General features: G+C 37.8%; 2 protein-coding genes across 2 annotated transcripts in view; both read left to right on the forward strand. All coding sequences in view use genetic code 11, as the record gives it.

The window, feature by feature from the left end:
- Positions 1–456, forward strand: part of EGR_01967 (hypothetical protein) — a gene marked incomplete at both ends in the record, with an annotated part of 21,727 nt that extends 21,271 nt beyond the window's left edge. Inside the window, one exon of the mRNA XM_024491216.1 lies at positions 255–456. Within this exon, the coding sequence (XP_024354359.1) occupies positions 255–456 (202 nt within the window). The remainder of the gene's footprint in view (positions 1–254) is intronic.
- A 7,786-nt stretch (positions 457–8,242) lies between these two features.
- EGR_01968 (Alkylated DNA repair protein AlkB) lies at positions 8,243–19,237 on the forward strand (the record flags this gene model as incomplete). Its single annotated transcript, XM_024491217.1, has 8 exons — positions 8,243–8,349; positions 9,568–9,731; positions 11,301–11,721; positions 14,575–14,863; positions 16,405–16,461; positions 16,744–16,938; positions 16,976–17,194; positions 18,872–19,237. 8 exons carry the CDS (start codon positions 8,243–8,245, stop codon positions 19,235–19,237), a joined length of 1,818 nt encoding a protein of 605 aa, XP_024354360.1.
- Between the last annotated feature and the right edge of the window lie 943 nt (positions 19,238–20,180).

The raw sequence follows: 20,180 nt of genomic DNA on the forward strand, positions 1-20,180 counted from the left end.
TATTTTTTTATGAAAATGGTCAAAATACATTCTTTTGCAGAATTATCTACAGTATATATTACAGTCACATGAATTTTTCGGTTTTGTGTTAACTGCGACATTAAAATCACTCCATTTTTAAACACCTAGTAATCATATTACCGGTTGAAGGTGAAGAGAACTGCTGACCCTAGGATAATGAGAAAACTCAACCCATAAAATAGTTTTGTTAATTTATTTGGCAACTTCTTTCGGTACTTTCTTTCTGAATGTAGGGATATTGCTGCGCGAAACTGTCTAGTCAGCCACAACCACGAAAGCGGCCGCATTGTGAAACTCTGTGATTTTGGACTTGCCCGTGACATCTACAAGAATGACTACTACCGCAAAAGAAATGAACCAAAACTGCCCGTTCGGTGGATGTCTCCAGAGGCAATCCTAGAGGGTCTTTTCACTAGCAAGTCAGATATATGGTAAGAAAAAGAATATTACTATTTCATTATGCTGGAGCACAATGATGATTTCGGGAATTTTTGAGCTGGATCCACCTTATCCAACGCATCACTTTAACGAGTGTTTTTAGGAAAATTTGACTAAAATTGCATCAATTTTGGGAACAAGTAAAATGCCCAGACCTACCGCATTGTCAGCACGATAAGAAAGGTTAAAGGCACTTATCATTTTTCCTGATGACACCAGGAGATGTCATAAATCCTATGCTAGCTCTTTTGGCTAATGTTAAAAGCCAGATGTTGTGAGTTTTACATGGGTAACAGCGAAATAGTAGTAGCAAAGTTTTGTTCACTATTGCGGATATTTAGTTCCGCTACCTATTTTGATTTTATTATTCGTTCTAAATATTGTAGTTAAACTACCCTGGGCTTAATGCAACTATTCAATTAAATTTGTGGGTAGGACAATTTATTACACCAGGTTTTTAAAATGTAGAAATCGTTAGTTGGGGCACCAGCAAAATGTTTCAGCATATTTTTTACTTGTCTCAGTCGCATTTTACACTTTCACTTTGTAGCATGGAGTTGTGAGATGGTTAACCATTTCAAATTGTGAATTGATAGCCAAACATTAAAATGTCTCATTACACCCACTTTCTATTAACTGCACAAACTTCAATGGGATAAAAGACAACTAATGGGAAAATTTGAATTTTCGGTTTATAAACCGGTAACCAAGGTTAAATTAAGCCGACAAGCAATGCCTTTCTAATGTACTATTGACGTTTGCATGGATTGTTTTACAAATTCTGCCTTTTGGAATCCACTACTCTTAACATGGCTCTGTTAATGGCAAATGAACGTAGAGTAATAAAACTAACGTTATATCAAATGTCAAGAGACAGTTTTGCAAACACCAATACAATGTCATGTTTGGGCAAAATCTTCTCCCCTTTCCAAAGTTAACAGCTTGGCTTCTGGTTATTAGTCAATCTCACCAAAAACGTCGGAGTCACACACTATGCCATAATGATGGAGTTAAAAATCCACACATTCGCAAACACAAATATATATTATCCTTTTTTCAAGCTACGGAAACCCCTGAAACTCAACCATATGGAACTACCATGCAAACTCAATGATTTTTGCTTCAAAATGAGCAATAATTTCTGTCATTTTAATGTGCCTCTAAACTATTTCCATGATGTTTGAAAGACATCTCCTAAAATTACAAATTTGACCCCTTTTTTGCTATATTAGTCAATCCTTAGGGTTTTGGTACAAAATATTAATGAATTTAAGGTAAGAAGTGGCCTCAACTTTGAAGTTTTACATCCGAATATTACCAGACATCAGTTTTGCATAATTTCACGCGAAAGGGTTAAGTATTGTCTAAAAGATGCACAATGAAATGCGACTAATGTAATGGAAATCACTGCCAATATGCTCTTATAGTCTATTATTAAAATCCCAGTGAATATTTATTTCTTTAATAACTTCCAGCCAAGATTTATTCATGGTGGTTTAAGATTTTCATGATTCTTTTGTACAAGTAGGTTGTTATGAATGCTGTACATATTGGCATTCAGGCGACAATAAATTTGGTCAAACCTGTGCAATATTTGTAGCAGATTGAGGCAATATTTATTCACGTTATTTATAGCAAAATTTTAAGTGAATCATTTACTCCACTACAGTATACTTTGGGAAGTATCTATCTCTTCTGTGTTATTGTTCTTGAAATCAAACTACTTCAATATGATTGGGCATTTTTTTGATGGTCATTATACGCTTTTATTACAAACTTCTTGCTGCGTTCTTGTTCTGCGGAAGAAAATAGCAGATTAGGTGTCTGTTGGTTCCTTAGAAGGAATTTCGTGCTATTAATTAGTTACTGCACTTCATGTGGTTTTGAATGCAGACGTTAAACTTTCTGGACCGGTTTTTAGTTTTCTACTGTAGACTACACGTCGTTCTGCCGGGCTATTTTCTAGAAGCCTTTTTAGACTAATGTGGAAAATTTTTTTGAAAAAGCAAAAAACTTTCTGAGTGAATCAATCTAATACTTTTCTACTTTCACTGTAGTAGGACGGATTTGATGAAATGCTCAGTGTTGAGTGCAAAACACGTCCTTGAATGACGTTTTATTTTGCAGACAAGTTTTTAAAAACTGCACCAAGAAAAGGTATTTATCTTATAGACAAGAATGCTTGGCGATTCGCGGAGGGGTCTCATTCGTCACCTCATAAGTAAACTAAAACCATATACAGTGCAATTTTAGAAAAATCCGTAGGAGATTTTTCCCCAGTTTTAAAATCCAATGATAAGAGTTCATGTTGTGGATGTTAAAACGAGTTTTTGAGTATCAGTTTCTTTGCAAAGAAGAAAATTTAACTAGAATAAAGTGTTTACGAGTAGATTTCCACCGGTGTGTACGCATTGAATGCTAATCCTTACTTATCGAAATTTCGCTCAAATATAGTTTAGAGATGAAAGTCCTAATGGATGGCTGTATTTGCAGAAACAGTAAAAACGTCTTTAAAAAACCGAGAAGACTGAAGAGTAGGTGTCGTCAGTTACACCAAATTTTGTTTCATTTCATTGGGCTCAGAATAAACACCACCTGCAGGGTTTTTACAACATTCAAGAATAAAATTATTTGATGGCTATCTTGCGGTCAAACAAGGTAGCCTCCACGTACTCTACCACCGTTTGATTAATATAGTTGTTTGCTCTAAAACGGCACGACTATTGCAGCAATAAACAGCTGTTTGTGTCAGTGAAATACTACACCACTGTGGTAATTCCGCGCAAGGTAATTCATGCCTGAATGTGCAACATTGTTTGTGAACATGCGTAGACTATTTGACGTTGAATAAGCATCCGAATGATACGTAAAATTTGCCTCTTAAGCAACCTCTAAATCTGAACTAACGCTGTCCTTTTCGTGTTCCATGTATAGCAATTGAGGAGTACCCTTTGTAATTACCAACTTATGAGAAAATATAATGAAATTTCTTTTTCTGTTTGCCCATAGGTTATGCGTATTCTTAAACGTTCTTTAAAGATTCTTGTTGGTGCAGCTCAATGCCCATTTTCCTCCGTATAGCTATCATTTGCTTTGTTCCACCTTATAAGTATATCTCATTAGCAAAACTCGGTCTCTTCAAATGTAGTTCATTTCTAATTTACACGCATCCATGCCCAGCATCTAAGTACAGATGAACAACCGGCTTGATAATGAACTTCTTAAAAGGAACAAAAGTTGTCCTAAATGGTCTATCTTTTTGTATACATGCATTCATGATATACCAGACCTGTATTACAGTAGGGTCAATGAACTCGATGACCGTTAAACGGTGTCACCGCGTTAATGTGACAGCAGCGATACAAAGCATGACCAATATCTGGTTGCAAACGAGGCTGATTTTGACAACACATCAATCACTCTTGCCGTGAATCAGGTTTCTTGCTAGAGGTGTTTAAGGTACGGTAATGGCAAAATAATTATCCTTTTGGGTACTGCTTCGTCCAATTTATGATCCTATCGATAAAACAATGTTAATATCGTGGATTTTTCAACACAACTTAAAAAAATGGTATTTAAAATGGGGATTGGCATCAGTGCGTGCTTCATTTACATCAGGTTACTTGTTGTTGAATAAAAGTGGAATCATCATAAATAGGTAAATTGCTTCAATATTCGTTTGGAAAGCAAATAGCCATGATTCAAGGCATTAAATGACTTATAATGTTCCGATTTATAACACTTTAATGTACATTTTCGATCCTTTTCAAATTCAAAAATGAATCGAATTATCTCTACGAAAAATGGCACCAGTTTTGGAATTTTTTATTGTAGATTTTAAACTAATGCGAACTTAAAATAATGCTATAATTTTATGGATGCTATGAGCTCTCGTAAATAAAAGGTAAAATTCCAGCTCTTTTTACGGCGTTGTGTTAGCAAAACACAAGTTGATCAAAATATACTAAACCAAATGCTTTTCTCCTGTTTAAACGATATCTCTCAGAAAGATGAATTTTGCAAGAAAAGGAAGCACTTGAGTAATAAAGGTTCAGTTTGGGATTGGTAAATCATTGAGGTCCTAAGCATTCATTAACCATCATGTATTGTTTAAAATATTCCTCTGCATATAAAAATTTTATTTCCCTTTCGTATTTTTGCCTTTTGCCGGCACTAGGATGGAAAGTTGTCAGCTTTTTACCATTTTTGTCTGATTTGCCGAAATTTTAGACTCCCTACGTTCCTTTTCTTGGCTAAAAAATTAATGCGAGCTGCACAGCTGCCTGAATGCACAGCTTTCTTCTTAAAAGTCACATGACAGTTTTCTTTATTTCATTGGCATTGTAAATCACTTGGAAAAGTGCCGAAGATTGTAGCTACCCCTCCATACATAAATTGACAGCGCTACAATAATTGGGCTAGCTCGAGCCGAGAAAAGGCATGGTAACTCCCCAGTCATGATTAACAGGATGGGTTAGTAAAACCAAATTTATTATACTTGAATTCTTGTGCATAAAGACTGAGGCATTTACAGCTGAATTGTGTGCTATGATCTGTACTTTTCACCAGGGCTCAGTACGATCAAAATCAGTCACCTTAGGGGCCTTGAGAGGAAGTAAAAATAGGCTTTTAATTGGTTAAACTTGCTATGAATTATAGCTTAGAAATTACCTAGGGCTATGCAGTGAATGCACTGATTTGACTAACAAGTTTTGGTTTAAGACATTGGGGATATAGGTACTCACTAGCACCATCGTCCCCGGGGTCACCGCGATTCAAAGTTGTTTAACCTAAAAGGAGTAAATCTGTTTTTCTGAATTTAAGCTAATGTTCTACACTTGAACGAATAGTTTACAGAAGGATTAAATGCAACTATTTATCATAAGCTGACAAGGAGCTCTTGTCACATAAGTGTGACACTGGTAGCGAGGGTATTAAAGAAACCCTGTAATATAAAGTTTCGTTGCATAACTTTCGCATTTCGAAATCATTGAATAAGTAGTATTGAAACGCAGTACGCCAAACCTGTTTTCCTTTACATTTTGATGAAAATAACAGAGATGAGTAGTAACACCCCGATGGCAAAGTTGAAACCCACTACCCTAGCCATCTTTGACTAATATTTTTGAGTAAAATCTCTATATCTTAACTAAGTATTGATAACAAGGCTTTAGTAAACTTGAGATGATAAACTCGTTGAATACCACTATCTTTAAGTGATGTATTTCCTCTTATTCTAACTTCAAGCTGAACACAGCACAATTAGAATTGCATTGCCAGAAGAGGAATGGTTCAGTCCGAAAAATATCACCCAGACAGTGCAATAATTTCCCCATTTGCGGATGACAAGAATTCAGGGCACTTTTTAAAACACGCGTTTCGTGTAATAAAAAACATTATTAAGTAGAAGGCTTTTTTACACCCTGAAAGTGTTTACAGATTAATTTACTTCCTTGCCTCTGTACACAATCGCATCGGATGTCAGAATAACACATATGCATATTTCACACCAGGAAAACATGATAGAACAGAGAGATGATATTTCCAAACAGACACAACTTTGTATATTTGTAGCTGCAAACGGCTAATCAATTTCTTCCATCCAAACTATTTCCGTTGCTTGAAATCCTCTTACATGTCTTTGTATGGAATTATTGCCTTGCCAGCTTTGCCCACCTGTCCTTCAGTTTTGAAGCAAACCCTGACATTTTAGGTTGCAAAGGGACTAAAATTTACTGTGGTGAGCTTCGTTAAATTAGTATTTGGAAAGTACTTAGTTGACATATAGAATAGGAACTTTGGTTGTTTACGGCTTTATCACTGAAGCAGTAACTTAGGACAATAATAAACCCATAAGAGCGCCATTTAGAACACTTCATCTAAGTGGTGTCCAAAGTGGGTCTTGTGCTTATCTAGCTGAGAAGTCAAATCAAACTTTTTGTGGGCAAAACTGCTTTAATATTTGCTGTTAGTTAACGAGTTTTATGTTACTTATGAGAGTCATAGCAAGTTGATCACACAAGTGGTTAGGAGAAATTGACCACTGCAACCCAGCTATTATATTTCTAAAGTCATATCACTCAAAATCTAAACAAAGACAAGGAAATTGGTGTCATTTTCAGTAATTTGGAGGAAACTATCAATTTTAAGTTAACAACTATTCTATCAAAGAGCTTGATTTCTGGTACGAGAGAAACGCTTTCTTCCAAAAGCCTTAACACTAGTGCAATGACTTTTGAGCAGAAAAAGAGGCTGTACTTTTGCTTCTACTAGCAGAATACAGGCGTTCCAAAACTTTAGTGGGTAAAAATACTAACAGAAATTTGTTCCATGGGAATTGAATAAGCATTGATATTAAAGGGTAAACAACAGCACTTTGAGTTCAAACATGGCCACTTAAAAGGGAACGTTTGAAATTAGTAGCTTAGGGTTGGAAATGAAATAAATAAAATCATAAAAGTCGTTAAAAAACTGTGCAATTCATAAAGAAGAGGTGTGGTAGAAGGTTGTCTTTTAAAAGATCATTTAGGCATTCAAAATTTGGCCCCAATCTCATGATTTGAAATAAAGACTTGAAGTTACTTGGTAGATGATCTGGCAATGTCACACTTTCAAGGTAATTTACCTCAGTTACCATGATAAAACATGGTGGATTGCCTAAAGTCAAACATGAACAACCGCAAAAAATAAATTAATCGTTATTTTAATGAAAAATATTATTACGTGCTAGATGTGGTGCATCATTTGGTAAACTTCTGTTTCATGTTATAGCCATTTAAGCACTGCATATCCAAGGCCACTTTTATTTGGCCTTATTCAAAGTCTTCTGCGTAGGGAATCGCACTAATTTTTGCAAAAGTTTCTTACTTCCCTGAAGACAAAAGAGGATATATTACTTAGGCCGGATATGTATTACCGGCGTACGGTAGGGCTGGGGGACTACCGGGTTGGCCCAAAGGCCATTCTGCTTAGCGGAAGTACCATGGTGGCACCTTCAGTATCCGCAAAACTAAAACGAAGAACTAAACGAATAATCGGCCATTTTCAATTATTATTGTGTATATAATATCACGCTGTCTGTTTCTTCCTTCAGTTGTGATAGTGCAATGCAATATCTAGAAGGAACTGTTAAAAGGGGACAAATTTACATCAGTAGCAATGTTTAATGAAAATTGCTTTATCAGAATAACTATTTTAATGTTAATTGAGTACTACCTCCTTACCTTTGCTGTCAATTTAGTTTACATTATTTCCTGGTGCATATAATTCTTACAAAATCTACTTATGGGTAGTGCCATCACTAATGTAAAAATTATAATGAGAGCTTGGATACGTGATTACCAAAGATAAAGCGTAGCGAGGAAAAGGTAAATGAATGTTACGAATAAAGCTTGATTTTCATTGTTTAATTTGATTTTAACATGTAATTTTTTGATTAATGATTAAGTTTCATTTCGTGCTCCCAAATTCAAAAAAAATCTCTATTAAGAAAGAATTCATGGATGTTGATTAGGCATCGTAGATGTTTTGTGGAAGTACATAAATGCTAATCGAAAGAAGTAGTTTAGTGATTATATTTGCAAAATGATGATTTAAAAGGCTGCTGAAAGGGTAGGAGGAAATGCATGCGAATCAAATTACACTGCTTTTGTAATAGAGAGGTCACTACTTATGATTCCGCCTCATCTCGTGAATGATAAGCCATCACCTAATCAGAATGCTTAAGTAACCGTTATTTCGCTTGCCGGTTCACAGGGCCTACGCAGTCACTTGTTGGGAGGTAATGTCCCTTGGAGCAGACCCCTTCTACGGTCAGGTAAATCTGGAGGTGATCAACCTGGTGCTGAATGGCAATGTGTTGTCAAAACCGGACAACTGTCCAGCTACCCTGTGAGTTGTCTCTTTTCAGAATAAAAATGTCGCTTTACTTTGCCAGGTTCTCCTATGAATGGACAGCAAATGATGCAAAGGTACTAAATTTTCTGCCTTTAAGCAGTAAAATAGTTATTGTTAACTTTAAGCACTACTGCGAATTCCGCACATTTTAAGTGGCTAAGCAATCGCTAAAGGTTGAACAGTAGTAGCATATTGTTGCTTAAACATTATTATAGAACAAGAAACACAGTTTAAGTCAAGCCTCTGTTTTTAAAGACGGTATTACCGCTGATTTCTTAAAATAACATCGTTGACATCATGCCTTCATGCTATCAGGGATTTCGTATGAATAGAATGATTTGACCGATCACGCAAAAAACCCGTTTTCGACTCATCATATCTCTATTCTCTTCCTTTCATCTCTCATTTTATGTTAGTAATAAGACAAAAGAGGAGGCGTACTCAAAGAACAATAGCAGCTTATTATTTTGGTGTATCAGGAGGGGGCGTTATTTAAACAACCAGAAGAATATTTTGCAAAACCTGTTTGTAACTTTCTTGCTGATAGTACGGAGAAAGTATATAGGAATATTTATTTTGATTCATCTAGAATCACTGAAGGATTTCCATAAATAGTAAAATATCTGGTTAGGGAATCTAAGAGGGTGCGTTAAAATTAAAGCCCAGCAAAAATTATGTCTAAAGGAGGATGCATAAAATATTTAATTTGACATCAAGCTGATAAAAAGGATTTAATAATTACAAAGTCAGTAGCACTTCTTACAAATTTCAGATTTACTATTCTAGTCAGACAATAAAATGAGGGTAATTCGGTGAATAATAAAATAAATGTGCCTTTTTTAAATTAGCAGCTAGCTTTATCTAAACTTAAAGCATGCTTTAAAATTACGCATTTTACCCTAATTTTTACTGATGCTATGCGCTCTCTCCAATTTGCGAAATACTGTTTTCCGAAATTTACTTCTTTTAAACCATTTAGAACAAATCTTATGCAAAAATTATTCACAAACGATCAATCTTCCTTAAGTTTTAAAAAACTGTCTAAAATTTGCTTCTCAAATTCTACTATGGAGTCAAAGTATCCATGGATGTATCCTAGACTAGCACATCTATTACTCATCGACAGACTTGTCCTCTTCTTAATGGATGATCCTAAAAGCTTTAAATAACTAGCTCTAAGGCCATTTTATTACGCGCATGTTTCTCCTCCAGGTACGACCACATGCTACAGTGCTGGAGTCGGTTTCCAGAAATTCGACCCACTTTTTCAGACGTCTGTCGAAAGATGGAGGAATTTGTGGAGGCCTCGAACAACGCGGAGAGCCCCTTCTCTGGACCCTACATCTATCGTGTTCCCATTGGTGGATCAACTATTCGTAAGCACATCAAGAATACGGGAGCTATGAATTTGTCTTTCGGCTTCTTTTTGGGTGTAAATGAGTTTATTAATTAATAAATTATAAAAGTGTGGGTTTCAGACCTCAATTTAAAAAAAATAACTAGTAATTACAAATCTTGTCAACGACGTTACATGTCCTGGCAGGTGTCCCTTGTTCTCTTGGTAAATGTCCTTTTTTGAAAACTGAAGTTGCAATTTTCAAAACGGATTGTAAGGACTGGCGTTAATCGAGCGTATGGACACCAATTTATGTGGCCCTAAATGTTCCTACCAAAAAAATAGCTTTTCATAAGACGAGAGTAGTTGCCGACGGCATTAGCTGTAAAGTTATTAAGACACAACAATATAGAGTACCATTTATGAATTACTGCCTCAGTGTGGAAGCCTTGAATTGTCCTTGTTAAAAGTAACACGGTCAGACGCGTTTAAGCTAGAAGTAGTTTGTTATCGTCTACTATAACTGTAATGCTTCAACCTGAGAAACATTCTCCACTTTGATCCCGTTGCAGAACTTCCTACACAAAATCGGTTTAATAGGTCTTAGTTACCATTCCAGATGCCCATTTAAACAAAAGCTCGTAGTTGTGGCAATCCGACAATTTGTATTTATGAATCAAAAACCTGCACCAAATAAAATGTTTTTGCAGATTTTTTTCTGATATCAATGTTGTTTTCAAGTTTTCATTTAAGTCATTTCTTACTCGGCTGTCTGATATTCATTTTCTCCATTTATTCTCCTTTATTTCCCATTTTTCATCTAATTTATGTTTTTGCAAAAATTTGAACGAAAATCACACTTTATTTCAAAGAAAGTGCTTCGCGGAACGCTGTGAGGCTATAGCACACTGGAGGACTACTCAAACCGCATAATTGGTGGTGATATTTAAGTGGGAAAAGCCATAACCATTCAGTACTAAAAGGTAGAAGGGTCCTCCTCAAAGACATGAAAAGCTATGTCGGTGTTAAAAAAGAATTATCGCCAAGGTACAGAAGAGTTGAGCCATAACACCTTCTAGTAGATCATGGTGCCAGGCGGAATTTTAAGCCGCAGAAGCTAAAGAGGCCGTATAAGCGCAATATAAAACCAAAGCCAAATTACGTTACATTAAGTAATCTTGAAAGTGGACTATTTTTATCGAGGATTTCCAGACCACGTAAATGGTTATCAGCTATGCCCGGGGTTTTATTAACCCGATTTGTAAATACAACCTTCTCCTTATAACAATTTTGCTCATTCATGAATTCCTTATCCCTCCACCGTTAATGATAAATGCTGGAAAACCTCACTGATAAACCTCTGTTAGTTGAGGGCAGAAGAGCTTGATTCTGTACGCCATTTTACATACCAAATACAAAAGAGCGGTGCCTGCAAATTCTGCTTTATCCAAAAACTCAACCATATACAATTGCATAGCTATTTTCTAGGTATTATGAACCAAGTTACCAAAACGGGATTTTTCATTCGAACGGCTTTATAATAAGATTCCCATATTAAAAAGCCTTTGTGAAATTTACAAATTCGCCTCTTCAAACACTTTGCCCATAGCCTCGGAATCCACACCCACAGTCGGTGAGCCTGAGTGGCGACGTGGAAACGACGGTGATGGTTCCGCGCTACACATCAACGACTCCAGAGTGAATCTTATCCACTCTAACTCCCTCAGCATGGCAAGGTGCGACGGTGGCAGTAGCAGTGGCAGTGGTGTCACGTCACGTTTAACGAGGAGTCTTCAACGCCAGGTCTCCTGTTCGCGCCCTGCTGTAGATCCTGGAGCTCCACTAAGCCCCGGCTTCTTCTTCACTCAACACCATCAACAACAACAGCAACCACCACTGCCATCACCTCTATATGCACATGAAGCTAGTCCAACTGATAGTCTGGCTAGACGAGGGGCTCCAGGTTTGCGTAGACAGTTGAGCGATCGATATCAGTATAACCGAGATCCGGAGGAAGTCGATTCTATGGGGTGGGTTCGTGGAGGACAGAGCTTAATTGTACCTGTCGATAATTTCCTCTAGTTTCTATTTGAGTACTATCATAAAATGGAATTGTTTTTTTAATAGCAATCCTTTTTAAAGTATATAACTTTTTAAAAGAACTTTAATTTAGTTAAAAACCCCTAACACCTGTGGTGGCATTCGAATTCACAGCTAAATTTAAGTGGATAAACTACAGTTACTTTTTTCCGTAGTTCCTTTCTGCGCTCACGACATGTCTCAGCGTTTAGTGCATATCCGAGAAGTTTTGACATACGGTTCTGACAAGATGAGTGAAATATCCTAGCAAGGTTTATTATGTCGATTGAAGCTCGAAAACTGTTTTGGCACTTTTCCAAACTCTAAATGTTGTATTGTGCTCTCACATCCAAGAAAAAGGTTGGTCGCTTTTGGAATTTTCGCGAAAACTTGTGAGTTGATTAGGTATGCCATAAGTTGAGGGCTCACAGGAATGTCAACTGTGATGTGGGCTGGGGACCAGCTAGGTAGGAGCACCCTGTCACCGTTACATGCGGTGCCTGAAGCCTTTTACAAGCACCACTGTCCACGGGTTTGCGCTTCACTAATTTTTCACAAGAAACTTTAAAAATCATCACACTGTTCCACACGCGCTCCATGGCTACTATTTGACATCCAGATTACTGATGTCCGAGACGAACTGGCCGTTAAATAGACACAGGCTACGAATGTACTCCCTACTTACAGTCGTAATTTTAAACGCTCCGATTTCTAATGAAAGACCATAGCAAAGCTTTCACAAGAAGTAAAAATACACATTTCATAGTCGCTTTACGTTGGGATTACGCAATTTATTGTATACCTATTTCCATGATCTTATTTCAAACTGAAGGCGGATAAAACTGCGCCGTTTTAAAGAATAAAGAATTAAAATAGTTATATAGCATCACTAGTTGGACGCACTTTCTAAGGCCCTTTCAAATTTTCCACAAACTGCCTTTCTTATATCTCGTTAATAATTGCTGTTTTTTATTGTTTTCTGCCAACAGCCCACATAGGCACCTGTAAAAGGCTATTGGGTGAAGAGGTACATTTCCACTATAGTAGCGATTAGACTTATCTTTTCTGGGTGGTTAGTTTATCAGGCAAAATGCATAGTCATTTCAGAATGCCTTTAGTCTGGTGCATTCTTTGTACAGACTCCGCACATCTATCACTGTCAAGGTGGAATACTGTATAAAAATGAACAGACAACAGGATTTTCTGTGCCTTCTTACCAAAGTAGTGTGTCACTTGGACAAGTATATCGACATCGAACCTGGTTTCCAAGTAATATATTAATGGCTTCTGAGACGGGCTTGCTGTTGCTGTCACATCTCGCACATGTCCATTTAAGTAGGATTTTTACTTTTCGCTTACTTTTACACTTGGCAAATATGTGGCCTTATGATTTATCCACTTGTGAAGTAAACAAGATCGCACTTATGTTGGTTTATTTTGCCGCATTGGTAAGCCCACTCCTTTTTGACAGGATAGTTCCTGCCAAAATTTGTTTTTGTAGAAGTAGTTTATGGTAATGGCAGGGCAGATTGGGGAACTACCTGTGCTTAATTACCCATCTCGTAAAAGTGGGATTAGGAGCCTTTTTTATGTGTAATATACCCCGTCTTTAAGTCGACCACCAAAAGTACCTTGTGTTAAATTAGTGAATCTCCACTTTGTTCTTTTTAAAGCGTTGTTGGCCTTTATTTGCAGATTGTGTGGGTGGATTCGTGCTTGGCACTGCCTACTCTTGTTCATGGGTAATTTTTTTCCCGTTCCTGATTAATTATTATTCACGGTAAAGGAATAACTTTCAACTTAATATACAGATAAACTCATTAATTTAAGTAAGGTTTAAATAAATAAAGGAGTACCGTTTTGTGGTTACTTGACTTCCTCGAATGAGTGAACGTTTATTTTTCTCTAGCAGTTTAATGCCTATAATTTTTAAACTAAAACTTTTATGGTGCCTCCACTATTTAGTAATGTAATTCGCAATTCCGTTAAGTTTAAACTCTAGAAGTGAAGTTATTGTCAATGTGTCTTCACTTCAATCCAGTAAGCATCAAGTTTTTTCTTTCTTTTGAAGCATCTCTCCGTGATTCATTTATTTCACGCATTCGCTACTAAGGTAGCGGAAATTTAGCGGTTTATAATATTTGCTAATGATTATCTACCGTAGCTTGCAACGTAAAAGCGAATTTATGTTCACTTTTAAAGTCCTTTATCGCAACGAGAGAGCAATCAAGTCATGTTTAGGAGCAACACACAGCTGGCAAAATCGGGATTTTTGGTGTTCTGTAGTGAATTTTTCACCATGGTAGAATCCAAGCTATCCCTGAAAAAGTTTTAGAAACAGAGAGTCTAAAAGTAACTTTGTTATAATACAAAAGAGTTTGAGGACTGGTGGCATGGATGACAAGGGCAAGGATCCACCTTGAAGTAGTAAGACCAATGAAATAATTTACACAAATAATTTTTATTTTGGTCAAATTAAACGTACCTAATTATGTTCGTTAAAACGTATGCCGACTAAGCGTAAGCGAATGAGCGCCTTCAAAGAGGTTGAGAATTTCCCAAGGATCAACGGTTAGTTATAAAATAAATTCCAACAAAGCGGTTGGGGATCGAGTGCCGTGGAAAGTCACTAAATGCCTGGTAGTTGACTTGACTACTGCCCACCCAGCTGAGATTTAAATGCTTCATATTTTGCTTCATTTATGACATTATACAAGAAAGAAGAAATATGAGGCAAAATAACCTAGAATTATTCAGATTTTGATTTGCGGTTATGCCAATCTCCAACCTTTTTTTTCGTTCAGCTACGAACGACCAGCACTAATGATGACGGGACCTTATTTCAACACCCTCCAACAGGGCTATCGGCGAGCCTCCAGCCCCGCTCGCCAATATGCTCCACGTTCTCCACCTCACTACGCCATTCCTGCACGACCCCCTTTGACACGCGACACCAACTACGGCATCATGCATCACTCGCTCTATGTCGGCAGTCGCGGCAATCAGGCGACTAATCAGGGACAGACAAACAACCCGATGTTTCAATCAGCTCAGTTTCACTCGCACACACAGATGGAGTCACCAAGAGGTAAAGTGGCCACGTAACAAATAAGCTACAAAGCTTCCTATCAGTTAGAAAATAGTAAGTACACTGAGCTCTTAAAGTTAAGTTTCAAGCGTTTCGCAGCGTCAGAAATTCCATTCTAGTCGAACTTATGGTTTCATTGGCTCCCCCTTATCTTTGACTTCAATCAAATTTATTTGTTTTCTTTTTAGAATTTTAAAGTGTTCAGTGGCTGCATGAATCGTGGTACATTGATATTTTTACAATACCGCGAATTCCATGTATGTTTTGTACCATCGTCATCACCACTGTGTTTTATCGTCCATATATATGACAAAATTCGGCCTCTGACTTCCGCTTATGTAGTCTGTTTGCGATCCTGTTTTAAATGAATATATATATATAAACATATTTAAGATAGACCTCTATCTCGTTTTTATTGTTTGCTGTGTTAGATACTTCAGTGACCAATAGATGAATAGTACGGAAATTGCGGAGTCGTTTTCTTAAGATTTGCGAATAGGGCTAGACAAAGGGGAAATGAATGGTTGGGAAAGTAGCGACTTGAACAAAAGATAGCCGGGCATCTAAATGGATAAAGAGGGGTGGAGAAATAAGTGCCTACGCAGTCAAACGCCCATTTTAACAAACTACCAAAGCCTTACAATGATAATGGACTAAAGTTAAGCTTTTTAAGATATCGTGAGATTAGAAGGGTTAAAGCAGCATTTTGGTCTTGGCATCTGCAGCGGGTTAACCGGCCGCCTTTATACACAAAACTACGTTAAACGGAAAAAAGCGCTTTGCTTTTAAGAAATCTCGAATGTTCGGGTTTTAAGTGTATCTAGGATTGTCGCACCTTGTATAAATGTCGACTTTCCCAATTTTTCAATTACTGTACCTCATATTGCATTTTGCAGCGTTAATACACCCGGCGCAGTATTACGTTTCGTGACTCGCTTGTTGCATATCCACAGATGAAAGAACAATCCAAAATTTTGTAGAGCTAGAACTGGATTACAGGCATGCCATATTTTCCTTAAAGTGCTCCCTCTGCAAACTGTGAATAGAAACTCTGACATATTTACGACGTCAACGACTCTCCACTATTTCACTAAACATAAGTTCAGAGAAACCTACTAAAATAAAACTGCCAGTTTGGCAGTCATTAAGCCGAAGTTTGACAAAATCGCATTTGTTTACCTTTAAGGTTTACTTGCATATTTCAACCGTACTTGTTTCAGACCGCAGTTGTGCAGTGAGCAGTCAAAAAAAGTCAACGAGGTATTCAATAACAACCTAAATTTATTTTCCAACAGCATTCTATGCATTGTGTGAGCTGTGACTGGCTACAAACAAATTGTTCTTGTTATATCACAGCACTTCGTTGGCAACTTTAATTAGATTATTTTCCAGGTAAAATCGAAAATGTGTATTCAAAAGAACCTCGGAAGGTGCTTTTGGGCTTCCTAATATAAACTTACATATTGCATTAATATTTGTTATTCGGGATATTAACAAAAATTTGGGGTTAACTTATGTGACGAATTTTTTTATTTCCTACTTAAAGATTGATGATGCTTCCGACCTTGGGTGCAGTGTCGCCACTTTGTGTGCTGCCGCACTAGTGGGTCGTCTGGCCTTCTTATTTGGGCCCCGCTGTAAATGATGCGTTTATTGTTTTAAGATTGTATCCGATTCTACTCACTTAGTGAACACTGAGTCTTCTGCATTTGCAACCTGACTGCAATTTTACTACACGCTTGTAGTTCGATCAGTTTTTTTCGTTTGCACTCTAAGTAACTTGAATTTAAAAGTTTCTTATCTTAGTTTGCCTATGCTGCGGGTCGCTTCGCTCACTTTCTCTTCATTAACTTGTTCTGTTATTTTTCGTGCCGTCCGTTGCCAGTCATCAAGGACTGTTGTATCGTCCGAATCAACTAAGCTACCAGTAGAATTTCAAGATGATTTTGTCAAGAAACTCGTCAGCGAAGAACTAATTACCATCCCCGACTTCATTACTGAAGAGGAGGAGCAAAGTCTGCTCTCCGAACTTGATCCGATTCTTTCGCGATCTCGCTACCAAACCTCACACTGGGATAACGTAAATTCTAGTTTTTTTCAATTTCCGCCCTCCACAGGCCATAGAAGACTTTCGTGAGACAGAGCGGAAGAACTGGCGGGCTCCGAATCGCCTGATCATCGATCGGTTACGGCAAAAGACACTGGATGTTCTAAAGGAGGAGCCGCGTCCTGAAGGCGCTCATAAGGCATCCAGCTTCGACGATCTCCTTCCTTACATCCATGTTCTCGATCTGGCTCCAACAGGGTGGATCAAACCGCATGTTGATAGTATTCGAGTATGTAAAAATCATTGCTGAAGTAAGGAAATATCATCACTTTGGGAATTTGTAACTTCCTAATCATGATCTCAATCTTTTACTGATACATTTTTAACTAACTTTTGATTGCATTTCATAATTTTGATTTCATTGTGTTTTAACAAGGTTTCATACTGCCCCAGTTTTTATGCTATTCTGTACTAGCTTCGAGCACCAGGCATTTTATTCATCGCTGCAAAATATCACTTGCATGGAGGTATCATGACCCTTTTTTATGAAGAGCAAATGTCATTTTCACGTTGCAAGCATCGGTTGATTTGCATATTGGCTATTCTTTTTCCTCGAATAGCATTGATAGATTGTAGGGCAGCTATTTCAAACCTGCGAAACCGGTATTTCAGCAGGTCCATTAGAAATATCAGCACAACTATTCCTCATTAAGTGTTCTGCACCATGGTTATTCACTGATGCAAATTGCGACCCAGCTTGTAAATACAACCAGTTCACTGTGTATTTTTAATTTAAAACACCTGTTGGTTTTATAATCTATTTGTTCTGAAAAACCTATGATTAATAACGGTATTTTGACTTTGAAACTACGTAGTTCTCACTGAATACATTAGCAAGACATATGGTAGCAAAAGATGGGTTTTTTATCGGTTCTCTGTTCTTTGCAAGTGATCCTTTAGTGTTAGTTTGTTCCATTGCTAGCATCCACTGTGATTTCATTTCTTTTGCCATGCCTTAGTGGAAAAATCACAATAACATCACAAGTAGTGCGTGCATGGGTCTTTTTAGAATTTTTCAACTTGAGTATAAGTATTTCAAATTCTTTTTTATGTGTACATGGCGTCAGACTAAAATTATGTTTAATCAATTTAGTATTTTACTAAACCATGGTCTCCTGGAAACGTACATCAGTGGCATGAAGTGCTGCTACGTTATTAACACCCTAAGGTGAACAGCCTTCTCCAGGCCTGACTTGATGCTATAAAGCTACTTTCCATCTGAGAGATTTTGCAGTAGGTGACGGCCTACTTAGCTGTATTTTACCATCCCAACAGGCTTTTTAAAGTTAATTCTTCAGTATCTCGATACAGCACTAAATAAAGGGACTTCAAAGTGCTGAGCTATTTCACTTTCGACTTCCATGATAACATTCTATCTTGCTGACGTGAAGGTGTCCCGAATAGAGCTTTTGAATCGAGAGAGATATGGTAGTAAGGGACGTCCTGCTTAAATCACATTTCAACACACTGATAACATTCCCTGTGTTCGTATTATATGAATACAAAAACTGCCTACAACCCGTTTACCCCGGCGTCAGTACAGATGAAACATTATTTCAGAGCTTCATCACTAGATTCTTGAATTACACCCCATTTTCATGCAATGGTATCAAGGTGTAGTCAAAACCTAATGGCGTTTTATGGTTACAGTCTGCTTGAATTGTATTTTAACTAAATGGCGCATTCGCATAGCAGGAGCCAAAACCTATCCCATTTAAATTCAATTTTCATTCGTTCTAACAAGTTAACATTACAATCCGTGGTATCATAAATGACCATCAGCATAACTCGCATCTAAATATTGTGTGAATGTTCTCTATTTGAAACAAACGGCCTATTTAAGTAGGCATTTCACCCTATTTTGGCATAACTAGGAAAAACCTATCATGATAAATCAATGTTTTAGTACTGTGGTGGGGTGGTGGCCGTGCTCTCCCTCCTCGCGGACAGCATAGCGCGCTTCACTGTGGCTCCAGAGAGTGAGGTAGCTCCGTCCACTAGCCTCCTGCCCGCCAGCCGAATGGATCTCGCATTGCCCCCGCCAGGCGCCTCCACGGATGTGTGGGTGCGCCGACGCATGCTCTATATCATGCGAGGGGCAACGCGTTACCGCCTTACTCACGCCATCCTCCCCAATGACAGCCAGATTCCTGGTACCGATCGAGTCGTTCACCGGGATCGGCGCATCACAGTCATGTGTCGACCTCGACCCGAGCGTGTGCCGCTATCACAGCCTGGAGGAGGCTCTTACTCTTACGGCCAATTGTCATAGTCCGATTGTGTAATTTTATAGTAAAAAATATCGCATTTAGTTTCGGTGATGCATCCCTAAGGCATTCCTAATATCGTCGATTGCGGTCGATCTTTTGACTGCCTGACGTTGCGTTATGAGCGTCTCATGTTTCTTTTCTTTGAAAATGAACTGAGGACTCAGGACGCGAGGATTCGAGTTGGGACCAAAGTCGTAGGGTAAAAAAGTGGGTAATTCCATTCCGAGTTGGTATGAAGACCTTGTATGGTTGTTGTTCGAGGAAGATAGGACAGTGGAATATCGGTTGGAATGTTGCACTTTCTGGGCGGGTTCCATGCAAATTTAACGAGGGTCGAGGAGTGATTTTTCCCATCTGAGCTTATTTTCTCTTGCTATGGCCTGTCAGGATTCTCGGTTATTATTGTTTGACGAAATTCCTATTCATTGTTCACGCGCATATCTGCTTTCTTGGTTTGACTTCACAATTCTGCGGTGAGTTTATTCTCTCATGTATTTCAAGAATAGGCCACTAAACATTAAATTCGGTTCTCTGTCATTTGGCATGGTTCTTACGCATTTATACAAAGCCAACTTAAACCTGTGGGGATATTGATGTCTTATTTACTGGGTAGAGGAAATTGTCCGCAGTTTTGTGCATAATCTAATGAGGTGTTGTTCAACTAATGGTTTTATTTTTGTTAATGGTGTCAAACTTGTTTGTACTTCCAAGGAGCCTTGATAATTTTAATGTTCCTTCTACTCTGTTATCTGCCCTTATGATCTTATGGTAAAGGTGATACAATACCGTTGAAAATTCATGGGTGAATCAAGTAAAGTGAAGCTAACCGAAGGCGAGGTCTATCACTTAGCCTGAATGACATCAGTTAGGAAGTCTCCACTCACCTGGCAGTGATTGAGAGTTAATTCGTGCGAACAAATTTATTGCAGGGTGTTAGAGGCCCCC

Source organism: Echinococcus granulosus (assembly GCF_000524195.1).
Source record: "Echinococcus granulosus chromosome Unknown EG_S00008, whole genome shotgun sequence".
NCBI lineage: Eukaryota > Metazoa > Platyhelminthes > Cestoda > Cyclophyllidea > Taeniidae > Echinococcus > Echinococcus granulosus.